The 19,715-nt window shown below is 39.4% G+C and overlaps 1 protein-coding gene across 2 annotated transcripts; it reads right to left on the reverse strand.

Annotated features, from left to right (window-relative positions):
* Positions 1–758: 758 nt before the first annotated feature.
* On the reverse strand, positions 759–14,991 carry LOC103712529 (RHOMBOID-like protein 10, chloroplastic). Of its 2 annotated transcripts, none has more exons than XM_008799078.3 (9): positions 14,743–14,991; positions 5,935–6,194; positions 2,948–3,002; positions 2,792–2,872; positions 2,626–2,722; positions 2,453–2,520; positions 1,323–1,421; positions 1,219–1,260; positions 759–1,130 (listed from the first exon to the last, which is right to left on the reverse strand). In XM_008799078.3, exons 1-9 carry the CDS (start codon positions 14,911–14,913, stop codon positions 987–989), a joined length of 1,017 nt encoding a protein of 338 aa, XP_008797300.1. In that variant the 5' UTR covers positions 14,914–14,991; the 3' UTR covers positions 759–986. The 2 variants fall into 2 exon arrangements, with proteins under 2 accessions (XP_008797300.1, XP_008797301.1); XM_008799079.3 differs by having other exon boundaries at positions 5,935–6,191; positions 14,743–14,988.
* Between the last annotated feature and the right edge of the window lie 4,724 nt (positions 14,992–19,715).

Raw genomic sequence — 19,715 nt, forward strand, 5'->3', positions numbered from 1 at the left:
GGAGAAAGAGGAGGAGGAAAAATGGCGAGAAATCAAGAAGAGAGCAAGTGAGGGATCCCCCAGCAAGGAAGAGGGAAAGGCAATTTATTCCATTCTCAAATGATATCCTGAATCTAAAAAAATATCAAAAATACAAAAAACAAGGTGCACTTTTGTTGGAAATTTCTCAAAAAAAAAAATCATTAGAAAGATATAAAATTCTTCTCAAAATGAAAACTTTGAATAATTTAATGTAACAAAAAAAAATAATATAAGACAACTATAATTTATATTTTTGAAGAAGCTCAACTTAGGGTTCAATGGTTAAAGATAGATTCTTACCCTTTCTTTTCGATGGAAGAAAAGAAAAACTGTTTCTGAGGCTTAAGAACTGTTTTCCTAGGGCGAGCTCAGCTTCTATCAGGAAGTGCAGGAGGAACAGTCATGAATCCAGGGGTGCAGAAGTGCCAACGAACTAAGCACAAATCAAATAAATCCCTGGTCGCATTATATGTCATCATAAACCCAGCAAAACCTTCTACCTAGCTCTGAACAAAAGGGAACACACTGAACATTTGTAAAGGATTCTTTGGTCAAAGAATCTTTGTGCTTCAACAAGAATCTAAATTGCAACATGACGTTCCCAAGACAATTAAGAACTAATGCACCAAAGCTCTACATTCCTAATGAAATGGCTTGACTCATGCATGTGGCAACTCGAGCAGCTACTAAGCAACTCGCCAAAGAATGGGGACTATCCAAGTATGAAAGAGAGGAGATTTCTTGAAGGCTATGTAATATCATGTAGAATCATCTTATAACAACAATAAACTTAATTTGCGCTAGAGTTTTTATATCTGGTTTTCGTTTGGCATCCGACTTTTCCCTTTAATTTTCTGTTTTCCCTGATTTCCAATTTATAACAGCTAATAACCATCAAATGACCCTTTTTACAAATCAGTACGGGTATTAGTAAGTATTATAACTTTCAGATATCAGCGACTGTCTTAATGCAACCTCTTTCTTTTGATGAAATAGAAAACAGGAGCCCTGTCTGCAAAAACCAATCTTCCATCATCAGTTTGGAATTCATATTGCCATGCCGGGCCAAGAAACCATGACACAGCCATTCCACCTAGCAAGCCACCCAGCTGAAATCATACATACAAGGGTGTTACATCTGAACGTGCAATCATATAATTGAGAACTAAATAAAAGCTAAACTTTATGGCGACTTACATGACCCCAGTTGTCGATACCCTTGGAAAGAAGTCCAAGAACCTGTGGGATGGACTTGTCATAAAAGAAGACGCAACTTATGACAGAAGCTAGTAAGTGATTACCATGTTTAATGCGATGACTTGCGCAATGTACTTTAAATCCTGCTTTCCGTCCCCAATGAGGCCTCTATGCCTCAAAACAAATACAGCAAAAGAACCAACCTGTATATATAAAGAAAATAAACATAACATTACTAAAGTATGCTTTGGTAATGGGAAAAGAAGCGGGTATTTAGCAGATATATATGCCTTCAAAACCGAACAAACAAAGATTGACTACGTAAACACATGATCGAGGCAAGGTTTGGAAAATGGACTGTACCGTGATACATAATGGTATTTTCCAGTATGTACTACATGTCATAATGCCTCACGTAAGCAAACCATGAGTAGATACAAGAGCATACCGCAGTATATATTATATTGGCACACAACTGGTATGCCACCATTCTGTGGTACCTACCGGTATGTATTGCATGCCATACCTCCCTATATTGGCAAATTATGAGCATATACGGGGTGTACAATGGTACATACCATGTTGGCATGTTACTGGTACACCCCCGTAACCATGGTAGAGGATCAGAAGATGGTAGATATGAACTTTACAATTAATATCAACAAAGTTCCAACAAAAAAAACTATAGCATAAAGAAATTATCAGAGAGTTATATCCGTATAGTAAATGCATGTATTTTAAAGCCCGATCATAATCCAAAATGAGCTCACTAATGGCAGGCAAGTAATCAAATTCACAGAGGTAATGCCTTTTATATAACCACAGATGTGAGGGATCATGTATGTAAAAGATAGGCAGTATATTAAAAACTACGACAATTGAGTGAAATGTTATGAAAAAAAAGAAAAGAATAAGTGAATAAGTAGTTCAAGTAACCAACTGTGAAAATAAATTTACATACTACAAGTTCAAGAAAAGCATTTAGAAGATCGCTAGTAATTAACAAAGAATAACCTAATGCATAATTGACAAAACTCTCAAACTATTGCTATGGCATAACATGTCTTAACAATTGTTCGATATATTAAATTTGATCTGATTAGATTATTAGCAAAGTATACCCAAGTCAAGATCTGTTGATGTCCAAAAAATCCATATCCGCTTTTAAAACAACGGCTATAAATGTGTTGAGGGACTCATGTAGCATAAAAGGCATAACTAAAAATATACTTACTAATCCAAAAATGGCTCCAGATGCACCAACAGCAGGAGATTGACAGAACCGATAACTCATCACCGAACCTAGTTTCCTTGCAAAATTTGAATCAGAACTTAAACCAAAGTAGAAGCCACAGTTGCATGAACACTAACAGTTTTATCTTCCAAAGCAGGTAAATGAGTTGTTACTTGCTATTGCTGAACTGAAGTAAATTGCAAGAAAACGTCTAGGCCCACTTAGTTTCTCCATAATGGGGCCAATGGAGTTCAAAGAAAAACAGTTGACCTGTAGAAGCATATCAATTAAACTCGTGATTTAACATATATTAAGACCAACAAGCTCCAGAAGACAAACCATGAGGTGCCCAATATTTGCATGCAGAAATGATGATGTAGCAAATCTCCATAGTTGTCCTTTATCAATCAGGCTATTGACCTATGTACACAATCACATAGTCATTCCTGAGTCAGGATAAGCTTCACATGGAGAAGTTCATCTAACATTTCTAACCTTAGCTCCCCACAAGAGCAGCTTTCCCTGGGTTGCAATCTGAGCTGCATAAACTCTGTGAAAACAGGAAAAGAATCAAGAAACTTAAAATGCTACTACTTGACATGAGTCAAGATGATATGGAGTAGCCTAGTAGGAGAGTGGCACCAGAATAACAAGACAAACAGAAAGGGGCTGAAGAATTAATTTAGCTTGACAACCATAGAAATAGATAAAATTAATTTTACTCATTTTCACCGTCATTATATTTAATAAAAAAAATGGTGGCTGCAGTTAAAAGTCGTTGCAAGAAAGAAAAGAAATGAAGATAAAAAAAGTCTCATTTAGTTCCCTTTCTCCATCCAAAGATTTTTCAACATAAACTTTGTTCACTCGTCTTACTGTTTCCTTTTAGCTGAATGATTATGTTAACCATTACGTTTAAATTCTATTATTGATGATTACATAATGTAAAAGATGAGGTCGTTGCTCTCTCTCTCTCTCTCTCTATCACAGTGTCTGTCTCTGCAACTGTGTTTCAAAGTAAGTCAATGACCTATGTCACCTGGCCCTCTCACATTGATATGACACTCTGACATATCTCAGTAAGAAGAAAGCCTTAGATGTTAAAAGGATCTGGTACACTGGCATCCGACACGAACCCGAGCCCCTGTAACATAGTTGATGACTTAAAATTTGTCCTAAAGATGAACATGGGCTCCCATTATCAAAATTTCTCATATGCTTCTTTCGTCTAAACTCATTCCAAGTCTAGGGAAACTCTCAATGTTGCTATTTGGTTGCATCAGGGTAAATAGCAACTGAAGCAGTACGTCTCCCCAGTAGCCATCTATTCTTGTGGGCCCCTCCTGCCTACAGTTGCATTAGACACAAATCTGGCACCATTTCATAGAGAAGTACCACCAGATTGACAGTCATAAAAACCTGCTTAATCCATCAATGAAGCCCTATCATTTTAGTGTCACACATCAAAGCAAATCTCATTTTGGTAAGGAAAGTTCCATGAGGCCCTATCAGTTTAGTGTTTCATATCAAACTCAATCTCATTTTGGTAGAAAAGTTTTGGATGATTTTTTTCTTTTATTTCTCTAGTAAGCATAAGGTTTGATGAAGCAGAGTTTCGAGAAAGCCACTACAACAAGCATTATTACATTGAGAGAGTACGATAATTAAAAGCTGCATCCTAGATTGACCTTATTCTTCTAGTCGTAGTCCATCGTATTCAGCTAATTTTATAAGTTCATAATGGAGCAATTGAGCATCTGATTAGGAATCTGGAACCATGGAAACCAAAGAAGAAAAACCTAAGCCTGACCTTGCTTGTGTCTGACTAAATTCTGACATGTTTAGACCCCTTATTGCAGTTTGTTATATGTGTGTTATGCATGTGTTCTACAGGTGCCCGTGTGTTTGTGTGCTATGCTTTCCTCAAGCCTCAAAAGCTTTCCTAGATAGTCAAAGTTACTAATCATTTCACACCAAAAAGAATGGCAGGCTCTGTAGAGACATATGCTTCTTCACGATTATCCTCCTTGCATATTTTTATCTGCTTATTGTTACAGTCGCTATTCTAGTAAATTTGGCATGAAATATCGAGTTTGGTGCTTGAATCAAATATTCTGTAGACAAGAATCATCGCAATTAAATTTTGGTTAGCTGATTTAAGAGAAGAAATTTATGAAAACTGAAACTTGATTGACCTACTATGAATTTGGAATTCAGAAGTTGTAATTGTCTTGTAGCAGTTACTATCAACCAACAAAACTTATAGCATCAATAATAGTAGGTAACTTACTTTTACATAAGATATGATCCAAAAAAAGTTTTAAGAATTTTTCAGCTAATGGCTCTCAACTTTACATGTAACCATTGTATCCTTGCCGAAGCTTAACTAAAGAAATTTAGGGCAAGAAAGAAACCTAAAAATATATTGTTGTAGGTTATCTAGTGGCCTTTGATCACTGGATTCAAGGATCAAAATAAAGGGAAATTGAGATTTTTGGTTGAACCCAAAACTTACGCCAAAAAATGATGTAAATCTGAAATTAACCAAAGCAGATATTGTTTGCTCAGGCTGATTTTCAGATATGTTTTCAAGTTGATACATGATGTACTCTTTCATCATCCATGAGCCCATGTCAAGAACCAACTGATTATATAACATACGGATCTTTGGTTGAGACACAATCAGACTGCAGTATTTGAAACCTTGTTCCTAAGTTTGAACTTATAAACCAAAGAGCCAAACTGAACACAAGTTCCTGGAGCAAAGTCTTAAAAAAGGGGGAAAAATATATGATAGCAAATCTAAGATCTCATCATTACTGACTGTAGTTAGGGCCATAGGCAGACTAATCAAATGAAGAAAAATAGTGATAACTGCATCCTCCAATACGTAGCCCATATATGCACTAATAAATGTACATTCCCCAGAAAGCATCATCTTGGAATTTTTTTGTAAAAAAGCAGGCATGCCTAGTCCATTTCCCTTTTCATAAACCTGACATATGTTTTGAAATAAAATTGACCAATAAATTCATGCAAAATAATGAGAATCCTTGTATGAATGTTCTACATTCCACATGCCATATATTAGAGTTTATTTTGGTTACTGAATCTGAGTATTAGAAAAAAGACAGGCTATATTAACATTACAACATCAAGTTTTAGTGTTGTAGCTTATACAGAAAGATTTTCTTAAGAAATAATCTAGTGTAGCTTTACCCATTTATTCTTGACAACTATCTATAGGTACATCATTAGCCAGATAAACAAGGACCTTTCACAGAACTCTGTATCAAGGATTTCAAAGTAAAAGTTAACAAGTAGTTGTCCCATGTTATTACTAAGTAGCTTTTGTTATTTATTGCATGTGTAGAAGAAAATTCTCTGTAAATGAGATGATCGAGTAGAAAAATGGGAAGAATACAAGTCAAAATCATGGTAAAAAGTGATTGAATTTGTTCAGTTTAAAACTTGGGACTCACAAAACATTAAGGGCGAGAAGAACATTGGTCCACAGCCTTCCATCAAAAGCATTCCCTTCAGAAGCCTTAAACTGCAACTTGCCCTTATCTATGAATCCCTTTTCAGATTCCTTCCCGCTGAAGAAGGAAATGCAAGACGAACATGATGCTGATAAACTGTCAGCTATTGTTTCAAGAAGAGAATATTTATTTAATAAATATGGTCTCCTACACCAAAAATCCTTGGTTCCAGGCAAGTTATCAGAACAATAAGCATCCTGCTGATTGCAAAAGTGACAGTGAGAATCAGAAATATGTAGGACATGCAAAAATCAATGTGTGGAGCATCCACATTCTTTAAAATATACTATTTATAACAAGCTTATGTCACAAAAACAATATGGACCAGAACTACACCTTCAGTTGAAGTGCATTAACAATGTATATCTTTATTTAACTAGATTCTGATAGTAAGAGTAGATTTTTGAATGTCGACACAGTTATGGCAATTGATCTGCCAGATATATGAACAAAAAACCTCGATGTTAATCATTGTAACTTACAGCCTCTTCAAATCCAAAAAACAATATATTTCAAGAACATAATGTAATTCTGAATTTAAACAATTATGTTAGACCTACCAGGTGCTTTAACACTTATCAGTGTCAAGTAGCTATATTTTGTCGTTGGGTAGCTTAGTAGTTATACATGATTTTTTTATAAAAAAAGAAAACATACATGACCTTGCTTAGTAGAAAGTGGACAGTCAGAGGAAGACAAAATCATATTTCATTTAAAATACTCAAATTATCAGATAATAATGACTTCAAAGACATAGTTGTGCTCATACATAACAATTAATAGGCAGATTTCTGTATCCTGAAATACAAAACAACAAAGCCATAACCAAAGTTGATAACCAGGGGCTACAACAGTATAATTATGTTGTCATCATTGAACATAACAACCAGAAGCATTGAAACTTGAAAGATAGAAGAAGGCACATCCAACTTGATAGGATGGAATGGTGCCCGCTGAGCATTTTGTAAGCATTCACAGTTTGTCAGCTTAAGAAAAACTTTTCAGAGGATCTTCCTGATGCCAATCCTAAGATACGGCTTAATCTTTGGGCTGAAGTCGACTGCTGATTTGGTTAGGTTGACCCATTGACCTGAATTTGCGTCAAGGTGGTAGCATGGAAGGCTCTGGACAAAGCATCAACACAAATAATAAATAGGTAAGAAGATAGAGGGCAACCTTGCCAAAAACCGACAGTGGATTGGAAGAAAGCCGCAGGCATGCCGTTCACCAGAATGGTGAATGACGGATCCTGAATGCATCCCATGATCCACTGAATCCACACCTCATAAAACCCCAACCTCGCCAAGGAGGATAGAAAGCTCCAGCTTATTCGGTCATAGGCCCGCTCCATATCCAGCTTGATTGCCATAAGACTCTGTCGACTCGGGGCTCTCTGAAGATCATGCATGAACTCCTGAGCAATAGGATATTGTCAGAAATGCTCCGGCCTCTCACAAAGGCCCCCTGCTCCGGCTTGATGAGTTTGGGAAGGATCTCCCTGAGTCTAACGACCATAATCCTCATAACGACCTTGTATGGAGTACAGTAAAGGCTAATGGGTCTATAATGGCCCGGCTCAGTAGCATCTTGCCTCTTAGGAATCAGAATGACGAAGGTTCTCTTCCATTCACTAGGCATCAAGGATGTGTGGAAGAACTGTTGGATGGAAGCCACCACCTCACACTAGACGATGGGCCGGTATCTTCTGAAGAAGGGAGAAAAACCATCCGGCCAGGAGCCTTGTCCTCCACTAGTGACCAAACAACCTCATGAATGTCCCTGAACGTGATTGGCCTGATGAGTCATCATTCTTGAACTCCGAGACCCTCACCTTGGGCGTAGGTTCAAATATAGGACTACCACTCTACGGCTAGGCCATCCACCTCGACCTAAAAAAGCTACAGAAGCTCCCAGTTGATACTCCATGCATCCTCTGTCATCTGGCCACCACTATTCCTGATGCTCCGAATTCTATTCTTCTGTCTTCTGATGATTATTGACTGATGAAAAAATCTGGTGTTTTGATCACCCTCTAAAATCCACTACACCTTGGACTTTTGTCGCCAAAAGTTCTCCTGTTAGTGCATAAGCGAGTGATGCAAGGCTAGCTGTGCTCGCAACTCGGTCAGGTACCCAGGTGAAAGGCCCCCATCCCTCTCCTCCTTAGCCCAAAGGCGATGGAGCCTTCAGTCTCATCCAATCTCCTAACGATGTCCCCTACCTCCTCCATGTTCCACCTTCGAATGTGGCGTTTGAGTAACTCGAGCTTGCAAGTCACTCTATACATCACATCCCCCCTAGGTCATACGCCAAACCTCCCTGACGATGTCCCAAGAGCGTGGGTACAAGAGCCAGATTTTGTCAAAGTCAAAGGGGCTATGATAAGGGATGAAGGCATCAGTACTGATGAGGATCGAGCTATGGTTCGAGCCAATGTGGGCTAGGTGATGAATATGGTAGTCCGAGAAGCGCTGGATCCACCCCACTGTGGCGAAAGCCTTATCAATCCTCTCCCAGACTCTCACTCGCCCCTACCGGTTGTTGCACCAAGTGAACCTCGGGCTAGTAAAACCCAAATCCACGAGTCCATTGGCAGTGATAAAGTTCTGAAACTCTCTAACCTCGGGCTTGCCTAAGAACACCTCCCCCCTGCTTCTCCTGCGGCCCATCAATATAGTTAAAATCACCGGCCACCAAGAAGGGAATGCCTTGCCACACTATGCATGCAAGACCCCTCACTCCACAACTCCCAATGCACCTTATAATTCGTACCGGCATACATAGCAAATAAATTCCAAGGGTTACTATTACCTTCAATAATCACCATAATGGCCAGCTAGTTACATCTATGAACAATATCGAAGGTGGCAAAGCCCAACCTCCATACTATCACAATGCCCCCAGATAAACCCTGAGACTCAATTGCAAGAAATCCCTAGGAGGAAATCGACACCTTGCTTGCTGAAGGCTTTGTCCAGACAACCTCATCTCTAGTAGGACAAACATCCGGACCATTCATAGACACTAATCTTTTAAAGGTGGCCCAGAAGGAAGGCTTACCCGCCCTGCCGCCCCTCCACAATTTCAGATCAATAGCTTCATTTTAGACAGTTGAGACTCCAACCAGACCCTTACCTTCATCCTTTTCCTTAGCCCTCATCGGGCCCACATCACCCCCGACATCGCACTCGGCCATCCCACAGACCAATCCACCGTTGGCTGAATCTAGCTTGTCCCCTACCAAGGCCAATTTCAATTTCCTCACTGCTCGCCCATGGTCGGAGTTCACCGTCCCAGAGTCTGAACCCTCTGATTCAACAGCTCTAGCAACACTGTCGTCCTCCACCGGCATCACCGGGATGCTTGGCCGGTCATCATCATATCCCGGCTGGTCCGAACTCCCGGACCCTCTGGCCTTTGTGGTCGCCTCCACTGTCGAGCCACCCTTCGGGCGAACCAACGCCCCCACTCCGGCAGTCGATGCTGAAGGCGAGGAGGCCCTCCAGTGTGAACCCATGCCCTCCCTCGGGGAAGAAGGGAGTGACACGGGCTTCAGTGGGCTCACCCCACGTTGGGCCTAAGAGAGGTCGACTTCTTTCGAGCCCAAGGTCCTCCACTAAGTGGATGGGCTTCTGGCCTACTTGAGATGGCCCGATCTAAAGAACGCCTCCAACATCGCCACATCCACACATCCAGGCCTGTTGGACCGACCCACCGCTTCGTTTTCTGGGCCCGGCCTGCCTCATCACGTGAGTCGACCTAGCCTCCAGTTCAGAATCGGGTTGACTATCTCGTCCTACTGTCTGAGCCGAGTCCGAAATGACCGCCTTCTCCAGTGACCGCTGACGAGCCACCTTAGACGGCTTCTACCAACCATCCGAGTCTAGCAACAAACTCAACGAACTCGGCCTATTCTTTGGCGAGCTCGAGCCTGATTGGGACAAGCCCGGGCTGGAGGTGGCCTCTGAGGCTGACTCGGCCGTCTTCCTCTATCGAGCCCCACTTCTGGTTGCTCTAGGTTGTCAGACCTTGGCTATTGCTAGCCACGGCCCGAACACATGACTCCTCACCAGCTCCGACCCCTCCTCTGCCGTCTCTGGATCCATCTCCACCGCCATCTCTAGATTCGTCTCCACCGCCATGGGAGCCGGCGATACCCTACCTCGCCCGTGGTCCTCCACCCCCGTCACCGGCGAAGGAAACCGACACTCCTCATCCTTATAGCCGAACCTCCCACATCGAAAGCAGAACGCCGGCACATTTTCATACACAAAGCGTTGCCAAAACACCCTAGTTCACCCTCAGATTAGGATATCATGTTTAATAGGATCTAGGGCATTGATCTCTAACTTCACCTGGGCATCTCCGAACTTTCGAACTTGCTCAGTGAAGTCGTCAAGAGCTATTGGCCAGCCCGTCGTTGCTGCAACCTCTAGAATCGACGCCTTCTCCACTACTCTAATGGGAGGCATGGTAGCCGGACCCAGACCATCGCCCTCTTGACTTTATCAACTCCAGAGATGAAATCTGGAACCCACGGTTCCATAGCCAGCAGCTGCCCAGCCACCAGCCATGGACTGTCGGCAAGGGCCGCATTTCGTCATCCCATGCCTAAACTGGAAGACGCAGTGCTCCTCCACCAACGGAAATGCCTCCACGTCGTAGTCCAACTTTCCTCAGGTCTTAAGATTCAGAGCGACCCACTCGGTAGGAAGCCTCCACCCCAAGCTACGGGCTAAGATCATCGTCATCTCCCAGGCCTACCGCGACGCTTTGACACGATCCTCTGGCGGCTCCAGAACATCTATGAAATGCCTCTAGAGGTTCTCTAATTTCTTGTTAGTGATCCAATAGCTCGTCTAGCCCGGTTGCCGGAGAGGCCCCTGAACCACATCAGATCACGTCCGGTTGCTCTCATCCTGTCCCGAGTTCATCTGATCCTCGCCGCCGGAGAATTCCTTCATCGGCTTCGCCTTGCGATCACCCATTCTCCTCGCCCAACACCTGTTTGCCGAAATTGCACAGACACCGCACAACTTTTAAAGCTTTACGACTTAGAGCGTGACTTTGATATCATGTTTTTAACTAGTTTGTTTACCTTAATTTTCATTAGCTATATTAACAAGAAGGGATCTTCGAAAAAAGCACAATAGTCTCACAAACTAGTGCATGGCATGTAAAGCTAGGTTTAGCTCATCTAATATGGATAGTATACTAGGGCACATATGATGGACCATTGATTAGATGTTTCATGCCAGATTTCAGATAATATAGTTTAAGAGCCATTACATGCAAAAAAATGAAGTGAAGCCAAACATTGCTGTCCGAGTTAATATCCAAGTGGGGAAAAAAATCAAAGGAGCATTTTTGTCATGGAACAAATGTGAGAAAGTGAAGGACATGGAAATAATTAAAGTTTTAAAGTGATTTCAATATAAAGACATGGACAACAAGTATATGAAGCTCACAAAAGCAAGCACACATTGATCTAATAGTTGGTAAGGAAGATACAGTGCATCATAAGGAAGAGAGTTGAGACAATGAATATTACCATATTATTGCATTGTAGGTTTCGACAATTCCCTAAAGATCCACACTTATCAGAAGGCAAAAAAATAAAAATCAGATAAAAGAATATTTCCACACCAATTTCGTAAATGGTCAAGATGTATGTGAATTAGCTATTCATAGCATCCAAATAGTCTATCGACAGGAGCAGTTGTACGAGATTAACATGTCAAAAGAGCTAGAAATACCGAGTGTAAACTGAAAAACAAAGTGCATCTTAACCCATACAAGATGGTATAGCCAGATGATAATACGATTGCTTCACAATACTTTTCTAAGAGCTCAACTGGAAATTGCTGTAACGATGGCAAAAAAATGAAGCCCTAGTGGCACACATTTTTCTCATGGAAATCATTGTACCAATGATTGCCTAACAATGCTATCTAAAGTTCTTTGCTGGAAACTACTGTCAGGATTCTATTAATATGATGATATATCAGCGGATATCACAGAAGAGCTATTTTTGTGATTTTGATGTATCACATATGGCAAAGGCAGGGACCAAACTAAAAAGTCATAGCAAAGACTTGAAATAGCAAATTATGAATCATGACATCAGTTATATGTAAACAACAAAGTGATCTTGTTAATCCAAAGGGTTAAAAATGGTACATTTTACCAATCCACAACCAAGTGAGATATGTCCAGGCATGGTACATAGGTTTCTACCACTGCATCATGTGTGCCAGTCCATGACCACGATGCACCAGCATGAACCTATACAGACTAGCACATACCCATATTCTTTGCCATGAGAAGTACCACATGACTAATGCAGCATGGAAGAGTAGAGTAGTACAGTTTGGTAAGGTACCAGATCATGGCCAATGTGGTTGCCATATGCAGTACTTTAAATCCCTGGTCTATTTCTAATATGCTCTTCAACTACCTTCCTTGCTTATAAAGTGCCCATTGGAATAGAAGTATTTTGGGGACATATTCAAGTTCAAAATATCAATTAAAATGCAGCGAAGAGGGACCAGAAAAGGAAAGTGCATCTTAAAGACAATCCACACATTGTAAAAGTATTTGACAAAAGCACATCAAGAAGACTGTGAGCTCTGGTGTGTCTTCTTTCATTGAAATTTGTCAAAAAACAATCTAATCGTATCTATCAATATTAGGTAATTTTTGTTTAATGACGAGTAATTTATTTTACATAGCTTATTTTATTATGAATCTTCTATAACGTAAAAATCATTGGATTTAGAGATGAGTAATGATAAGCCAATTGGTTCTTAGTGGTTGTAATTAGTTAAGATACAGATTTAGTGGTGTATGGTTATAGGTAGATATTGTAGACATGTCATTGCCCGTAATCATAATTTAGTGGGTAGTTGGTAAAAGGATAGTTGCTTTCATTGTTGTTAACTACATACCACTAACTATGAATGTGAAGAGAATAGCTTTGTTTTCAAATATTCTTCACCAAATAAAGAAACAGGAGTTTCAGATTTACTCAATTACACCAAATAGCCTGTTTCTCCTCTGGAACAACTTACTGCACATAATTTATCCTATCAAAATAAAGTACATACCATTTGGTATCAAAGCCTTGACCTGATTCATGGCTAAGACATTGGAGATCTTGGCATCAATGCACAATGATTTCAAGATAACTGAGACACCCGTAAGGGAATGGTTGGAGGGACATTGTCAATTTAGAGGGACACTGAACAAAATGGTGTCATGGTTAAGAAAATAGATTCCTTAAATGGGGAAAAATTTCAGATGTTGGTAGCAGCTATGTCATATACACACCATAACCAATGAAGCTCATGGTTATTACTCGTTCATAGAAGATGGGTCATCCAAGTGCCTGATTTTGTTAATTCATCTATCCATTTCATTCCTTGGAGTTTTCATGAAGAGATATTTTATTCTGACTGTATTCATAGTGTTCTATGAAAGAGAAGCTTGCGTGATCATAGCTCATGCACATGAAAGAGAGAATGGATAAGTTGAAACTAAAGCAATGAAGGCTTGGGATCCTGGAGGAATTGTGCATTTCTGCACTTTGACCTTGAGGATAGGGTTGCCTAACAAAGCCGGAATGCCATATCCTTGTTTTGTTAGAAAAATATAACTTAAATTGAAATCCTTTCTCCCCAAGAAACGGGATCTATCGAAAGCACATTCATTGGTGGGAAGGTTTTCTCTCCCATCCGGTCACTTTCTCCTCCCACGATTTGGATCTTGAAAAAGAGGCTACTTCTGGAATGCACTCTTCTAATTTCGAGAAGATAATCCATTTTTCCCGGACTACGAGCAAGGGGCAAGGGGGCCGATGCACCACCAGGCAAATTCAAACATAAATCCCATTTCTTGGGAGGATATATTCATAAGATACCTCTATCATTTCAAGCTCTTACGTTCCCATGTTTTCTCTTATGCCCTTATGGGGCAGCCGTACCTGAGACGGCCACACATTTTGCTTATTCGAAAAACTTAGACTCCTCACTCCCCTATTTGTTTGGTCGGTAAATTCTACTCATCAGTAGTGGCGTGCCCAACTAGTTATTTCTAATGGAACAGTATGTTTTATGCACTTCAACCTTGAGGACAAGTTCATATTGAGTGCACAAAAACATTATCTGCTTATTCTGCAAGAAAATATTAGATTTAAATTAATAGATCTAGGAAATATAACAGAATGCCCTGAGCGCATGCCTTTTCATTATATGAAGAGTTAGGAGGTTTGGTTCTCCTCAGTTGAACCAAACTGGAGGTCCAGTGCATCTCAAGTTAATAAAACTATATAATTGCATGTTTTTTTTTTATTGGAGAGGAAATCTAGCGGGATTGGACTTAGGATAACATCTATAGATGCATGAAAGGAAGGTGGCATGCCGAAATAAATTCATCCTACAAGAATTAAAGAAGACAATCTTCAATTTGGAGAGCAATTCTGCCGCAGTGGATGATAGTTGCACCGTGATGAGAGACGAGCAACACCAGGACACTTCTTTTCCTCACATTATACTCTTTTTCATCGATAGATTTATCCATACACAACTTTGATCACAATCTTGCAGAGGTCAAAAATATCAAATCCACCATCACTATTGCTACAATTCTCATTCTTAGACGATTCAATTCGATCGGAATTTCTAAAACAAAAGCAAGATTTAGTGATATATTTCAGAGAGAAGGGGGGTGGGTGGAGTTTGGGTTTCGTACCGGCGAGGGAGAGCAGAGGAAAAGAGTGAGGTGGGCGGGGAAGTGTCCGCGGACGAGATCGCCCAGCCGCAGGGCGGAGGCGACGGTGATGAGGTGCCCGGGTGTGACTCCTCCTCCTCCGGGCGAGGAGTTGGAAGCCGGCAGCCAAGGACGCGGGGGAATCGAGAACATCCTCTCCAAGGCGACTCTATTGACAGCCTGAAGCCAGCCGGAAACGCGCTGCGAGGGCCGCAGATGTACCTATACGGCTATACCCATTTGACGAGTGCCGACTTCTAGCCAAGCTTGGGTTCAATATTATATTTTTTTATTTTATTTATTTCTTTATTTATTTTCTGTTAACCACCAAATACTCGAATTGTATGGTTCGATTCCGTTGAAATCTGCCCTCATTACGATTCGGGTTAGCCCTTGAAAGAAGGGATGGTTAGGATGGAAGGTAAAAATTAGCCAAATTAACCGCTCCTAATCTCTCAAAAAAAATTATGTTTAAAAATATTTAAATATTTATTTATTTTAAATTTATATAGTAAAAGATGTTTAGATTGGAGGACACTCTCTCACCCTGTCTTGGCCTTCAACACCGATTGTTCATTATCCAAGTAAAATTATTAAAAATAATATTTTTAATCTCTCAAAAAATCATTTTGTCTCAAAAAATTTATTTTAAAAAGTATGATATATGTATATATAATATTATAAAAAATATTTTGTTGGGAGCCCTTCCACCCTTCTTGCCTTGAACACCTACTATTTATTATCAAAGTAAATTGATTAAAAAATATAACCATACCGGCGGTGATGGATGGTGATCATTTTTATTAGTTTACCGAGTGGACTTGTCACCCAGAATGGCATTGCGATAAATTTTATGAAATCTAAAGTTTTATTACATAACAGATAAAATGTATCTAGCATTCTTTCGAGAACAAAAATCTCCTGATGTGTGCACCAAAGAATATCGTATAGGATGGTCTTTCTATTTTGTCATACTTCTTCTAGCGTCCATCTTAAAGATGAAGCTTAAAAATCAAATCGGGATAGGATTCATTTTACCAACGGTGTCTGTTAATCCCATCACTTAAAAAAAAATGAAAAAAAAGAAAAATGCATGCATGAAGAGAGTCCATCTGCCCACATTCTCTCTTGTTCCTTGTAAGGTCTTTCTCCTAATCTCTGTGTTATTTTTTCCTCCTGTAAATCTTCTTCTTCGTGAAGGCATTTAGAATAGAGTGTTCATCAGTATACAGTATATGGTCAGCTGATACGCACCTAGCAACATAGTTATTTAGCATCCAAATATACACCTCCAGGTAAATTAATATACATTTTTTAGAACACGATGTTCACTAGTATACACTATATGGCTAGGTGATATATATTTTGCGAAATAGTCATCCAACAACCAAATCCACATCTCTAGGTAAATAATATATACTTTCCAGAATATGATATTTACCGGTATACATTATATGACTAGATGATACACACCTAGCAAAATAGTCATCTAGCATCCTAAAACGCATATTTAGGTAAATCAATATATAATTTTCAGAACACAGTATTCAACAATACATGGTACATGCCATGTGATTATACTTGTGGGCTTTCAAATACACATATAAATTTCTTTGATACACACCTAGCAACGATCCAATATATATCTTCTCTAGATAAAGTGATACATATTTTCCACGATATGATGCTCACCAGTATTTGTATATGGCTGATGATACATACCTAAGAAAATAGTCGTCTAGCATCCCAATACACATCTCCAGATAAATCGTTACATAGTTTCTAAAATATAGTGTTCGTCGGTATACATTATATAATCAGGTGATACACATATATTACATATCTCTAATTAAATCGATATATAATTACCAGAATGGTGTTCACCAATATACATTACATGGCTAGGTGATCGACTTCTTGATACATACTGTAAATTTTTTTAATCCTGAAAAAAAAAAAAAAGATTTGGAGGAGGAGAAAGGGGCTCGGAAAGAAAAAGAAGAGTCTCATGGATGGAAGAAACGGCTTGATGAGGAAGAAGATGGATGAAAAAGGCTTGATGAGAAAGAAGAGAGGATGTGGACGGATGGCCTCTACCTTTTTTTCATGCACGTGATTTTTTTTCTTTTTATTTATTTTTTAAAATCATCAGACCGATCATTTGTAGTAGAAGTTCCATTCAAATTTGATTTTTGGGTTTTCTTTCATTGTCTTCCCTATCTTTTGGTGGGTATTGCCAAAGTTGGTGGATGGGACTGAAGACGTACAAGTTGGTCGCCGCCAATTTTCGTTTTTCAATGGCGAAACCGGCATGCGCATCGACCAAGAATATGAGAAATTTGACCGATAGGACATGACAGGATAATAACTTTGAGACAGATTTTTAAATTAATTAATTTAGTCAATTGATTAAACTGGTTCTCTCAGTTTTCTCAATTTTACCCTTGTTAGAATTTGTGGATAAGAATAGAATACAAATCCCTCCTGATTCCAGCGGAATAAAAAAAAAAAAAAAAAAAAGGAAGCTTCATGATATCCCAAAGAGTTGCCTAAGAACCATATATTATTTTGCTGACAACTCCTAAGAAGATTCATCCTCTATAGAACTTGACTTCAACTACTTCCAACTGTGTTATATCATGAAATCATCAAACTCTGCAATCATGGTTACTATTTTGGTGGAATCTCCTTGGCCTGAATTACGTCAGTCTAGATCACCGAACTCCGACCACTTTCCTCCCATCAATTTAAGACTCAAAGCAATTGGATTACAGCTGGCTCCTCTCCATATTTTCCTGCTGGGATCTGGGATTCCAAGCTGTTAAAACGCGTGACATGCAATATATTGAGTACCAGCTTTTCTGACCATTCAAAAGAATTTCGTCAGGACTCTCTTATGATGTATGCACACAGGACCCTAATAGTCATATGTCCTTGTAATCTCCAGTACTTGAAAATTAAATGTGCTTGTAGATTTTTTTCTTTTTTCTTTATGAAAGCTTAAGATGTTTTATTTTATTTTATCTTATCATCAAAGAGCCAGTTTGGGTAAGGCAAGGAGGAAGCCTTCCGCCCCTTCTATCCTGATATTTTGTAATCATTGATGAAAAAAACCTTCCCTTAGAGCTAGTCTTATACTTGCACATGCCAAAATTATATATAAAAATTCAGTACATACTGGATTCGAAAGAGCCAGCTATTAGGTTAGGTGTATTTGGTCATGGTCAAGTACCCAATATTATCCAACCCGAAAAATCTTGTGGTCATCATCAATTTGCGTTATTGAGATGAAAATGAACACGTAGCCATCAGTCTCCCATGCAATGGATTCTTGATAATATTTTCATTTTCTATAATTTAATTTTAGGATGTGATTAATTTTTATATCTGAGCAATTCTTGAGTAAAATAGAATGGATGGAAGGAAAGGCATTAAATATGAAGTTGTTTCTAGTTATTATAACTGATAACGGTCACTGTAACGGTCTTTCTTCTTTCCCCAAATAAATTCATGTAGAGCTACGATGTGAAACCTTTCTCTTTGCACATTAAATTTTACCAGCTGGAGGCATTTTGTGAAGTTTCTAATATGGTTCAGAAGTGGGGGCAGATGAGCTGTTGAGCAATATACATTTCTTAAGAAGCTCCGGAAGAAGCAGACAGAGTGTGAATCGGTGATGGCTACGTTATCCTGCTCATGATATTGCATGTCGATAGACTTTGTGGCGTGAAGGGAAGGCTCGTGGAATCTCTCTTTGCTACTGTCTCGGATCTTATATTAATTTGCTTCTCCAATCATGGAGCAGCTTCCACACGTGAATTTGGACTGTGAATCTGATGTGGGATGTATTCGCTAACAAACCTGATTTTGGCAATTGACCAAAATGATGAATCTTTCAGTATCAACTGAGCTGCTAGTCTTAGCAGCTAATGGAGCTAGCAACCATGGTAGTCGGCCAAACTATTGACTTCCGTATAGCTGAGGTACCGACTTGAACTATCATGCCAATGAGAGCGGATTGGCCGACTAGCTGCAATAAGCCACATATTTCCAATTTAAGAGTATTCAAAGTAGTTAATGACCATTAAAGGTATGATCACAATTCTGCTAATTGAGAGGCGGTATATAGCTCATCTTGAGCGGATCAGCTATTATTGTATGATCAATATGGCTCAGATCCACCACATGCATAATGTGGAGAACATCGTTATCGAGCAATTAAGGCTCATTTATGCCTCATTTGGTGGCGGACATCAACCCCTGTCTACATAAGGGGCCACCGGAAAATCTTCAGATATGCTTTCATATGCTCTCACACAGTATCCTTTGCTGAAGTGTCAACATTTTCTCCAGCTTAACTGTTCAGCTTCGAGCCCGATCAACCGACCTTGTCGCTTTACTTCATATTTCATTTGATCCCAGTGGTCCAGTTTGGATTCTGGCAGCAATAGAATATTTAAAAAATAATGCTTCTAGTGAAGTTTTAACTTCATTTGAATGCAAACATGGGTCGGTTGGGAATTAAAGAGGAGACACCATTGTTGGCCTTGAGTTTTCATTCCTACCATATTGGTTGCAATAAAAGTACCAAAACAACTTCACGTTATTTCTTGTTGCTATATTTTCTAAGCTTTATTAGAGTTTCTTTTCAGAGCATACGAAATAAAGAGCAATTCAGATGTAGTTGCGTCGTTACAAAATGTCATTGTGGTAACGTTGCGTGGAAACTTGAAGATCCTAAGAAGAAACAGCTCCAGAAAATGCATTCCACTGATGCAACGTATAAACATGCAAAGGAGTTGGTGTCCTATCGTGTTCCAGTTAAATACATACCTAACAATTAATAATAGGAGGCAGAATGTTAATTTGTTAAAATCACCAAAAGAAATGGCTTTTGCTTTTCAGTTTGGTAAAAACTTGATCTGGCTGTAAAATCTAAATTATCATATTTACTT

This window comes from Phoenix dactylifera, chromosome 15, assembly GCF_009389715.1.
Source record: "Phoenix dactylifera cultivar Barhee BC4 chromosome 15, palm_55x_up_171113_PBpolish2nd_filt_p, whole genome shotgun sequence".
In the NCBI taxonomy this organism is placed as follows: Eukaryota; Viridiplantae; Streptophyta; class Magnoliopsida; order Arecales; family Arecaceae; genus Phoenix; species Phoenix dactylifera.

Bases quoted from the DNA above. Each gene is read 5' to 3' on its own strand.
- LOC103712529 (XM_008799078.3), bottom strand. From the start codon at position 14,913: ATGTTCTCGATTCCCCCGCGTCCTTGGCTGCCGGCTTCCAACTCCTCG. The intron at 1,422-2,452 runs GTAAGTATATTT...TTATATATACAG, and splicing joins CTGGAGCCATTTTTGGATTA to GTTGGTTCTTTTGCTGTATT. The intron at 1,131-1,218 runs GTAAGTCGCCAT...GTATGATTTCAG, and splicing joins GTATCGACAACTGGGGTCAT to CTGGGTGGCTTGCTAGGTGG.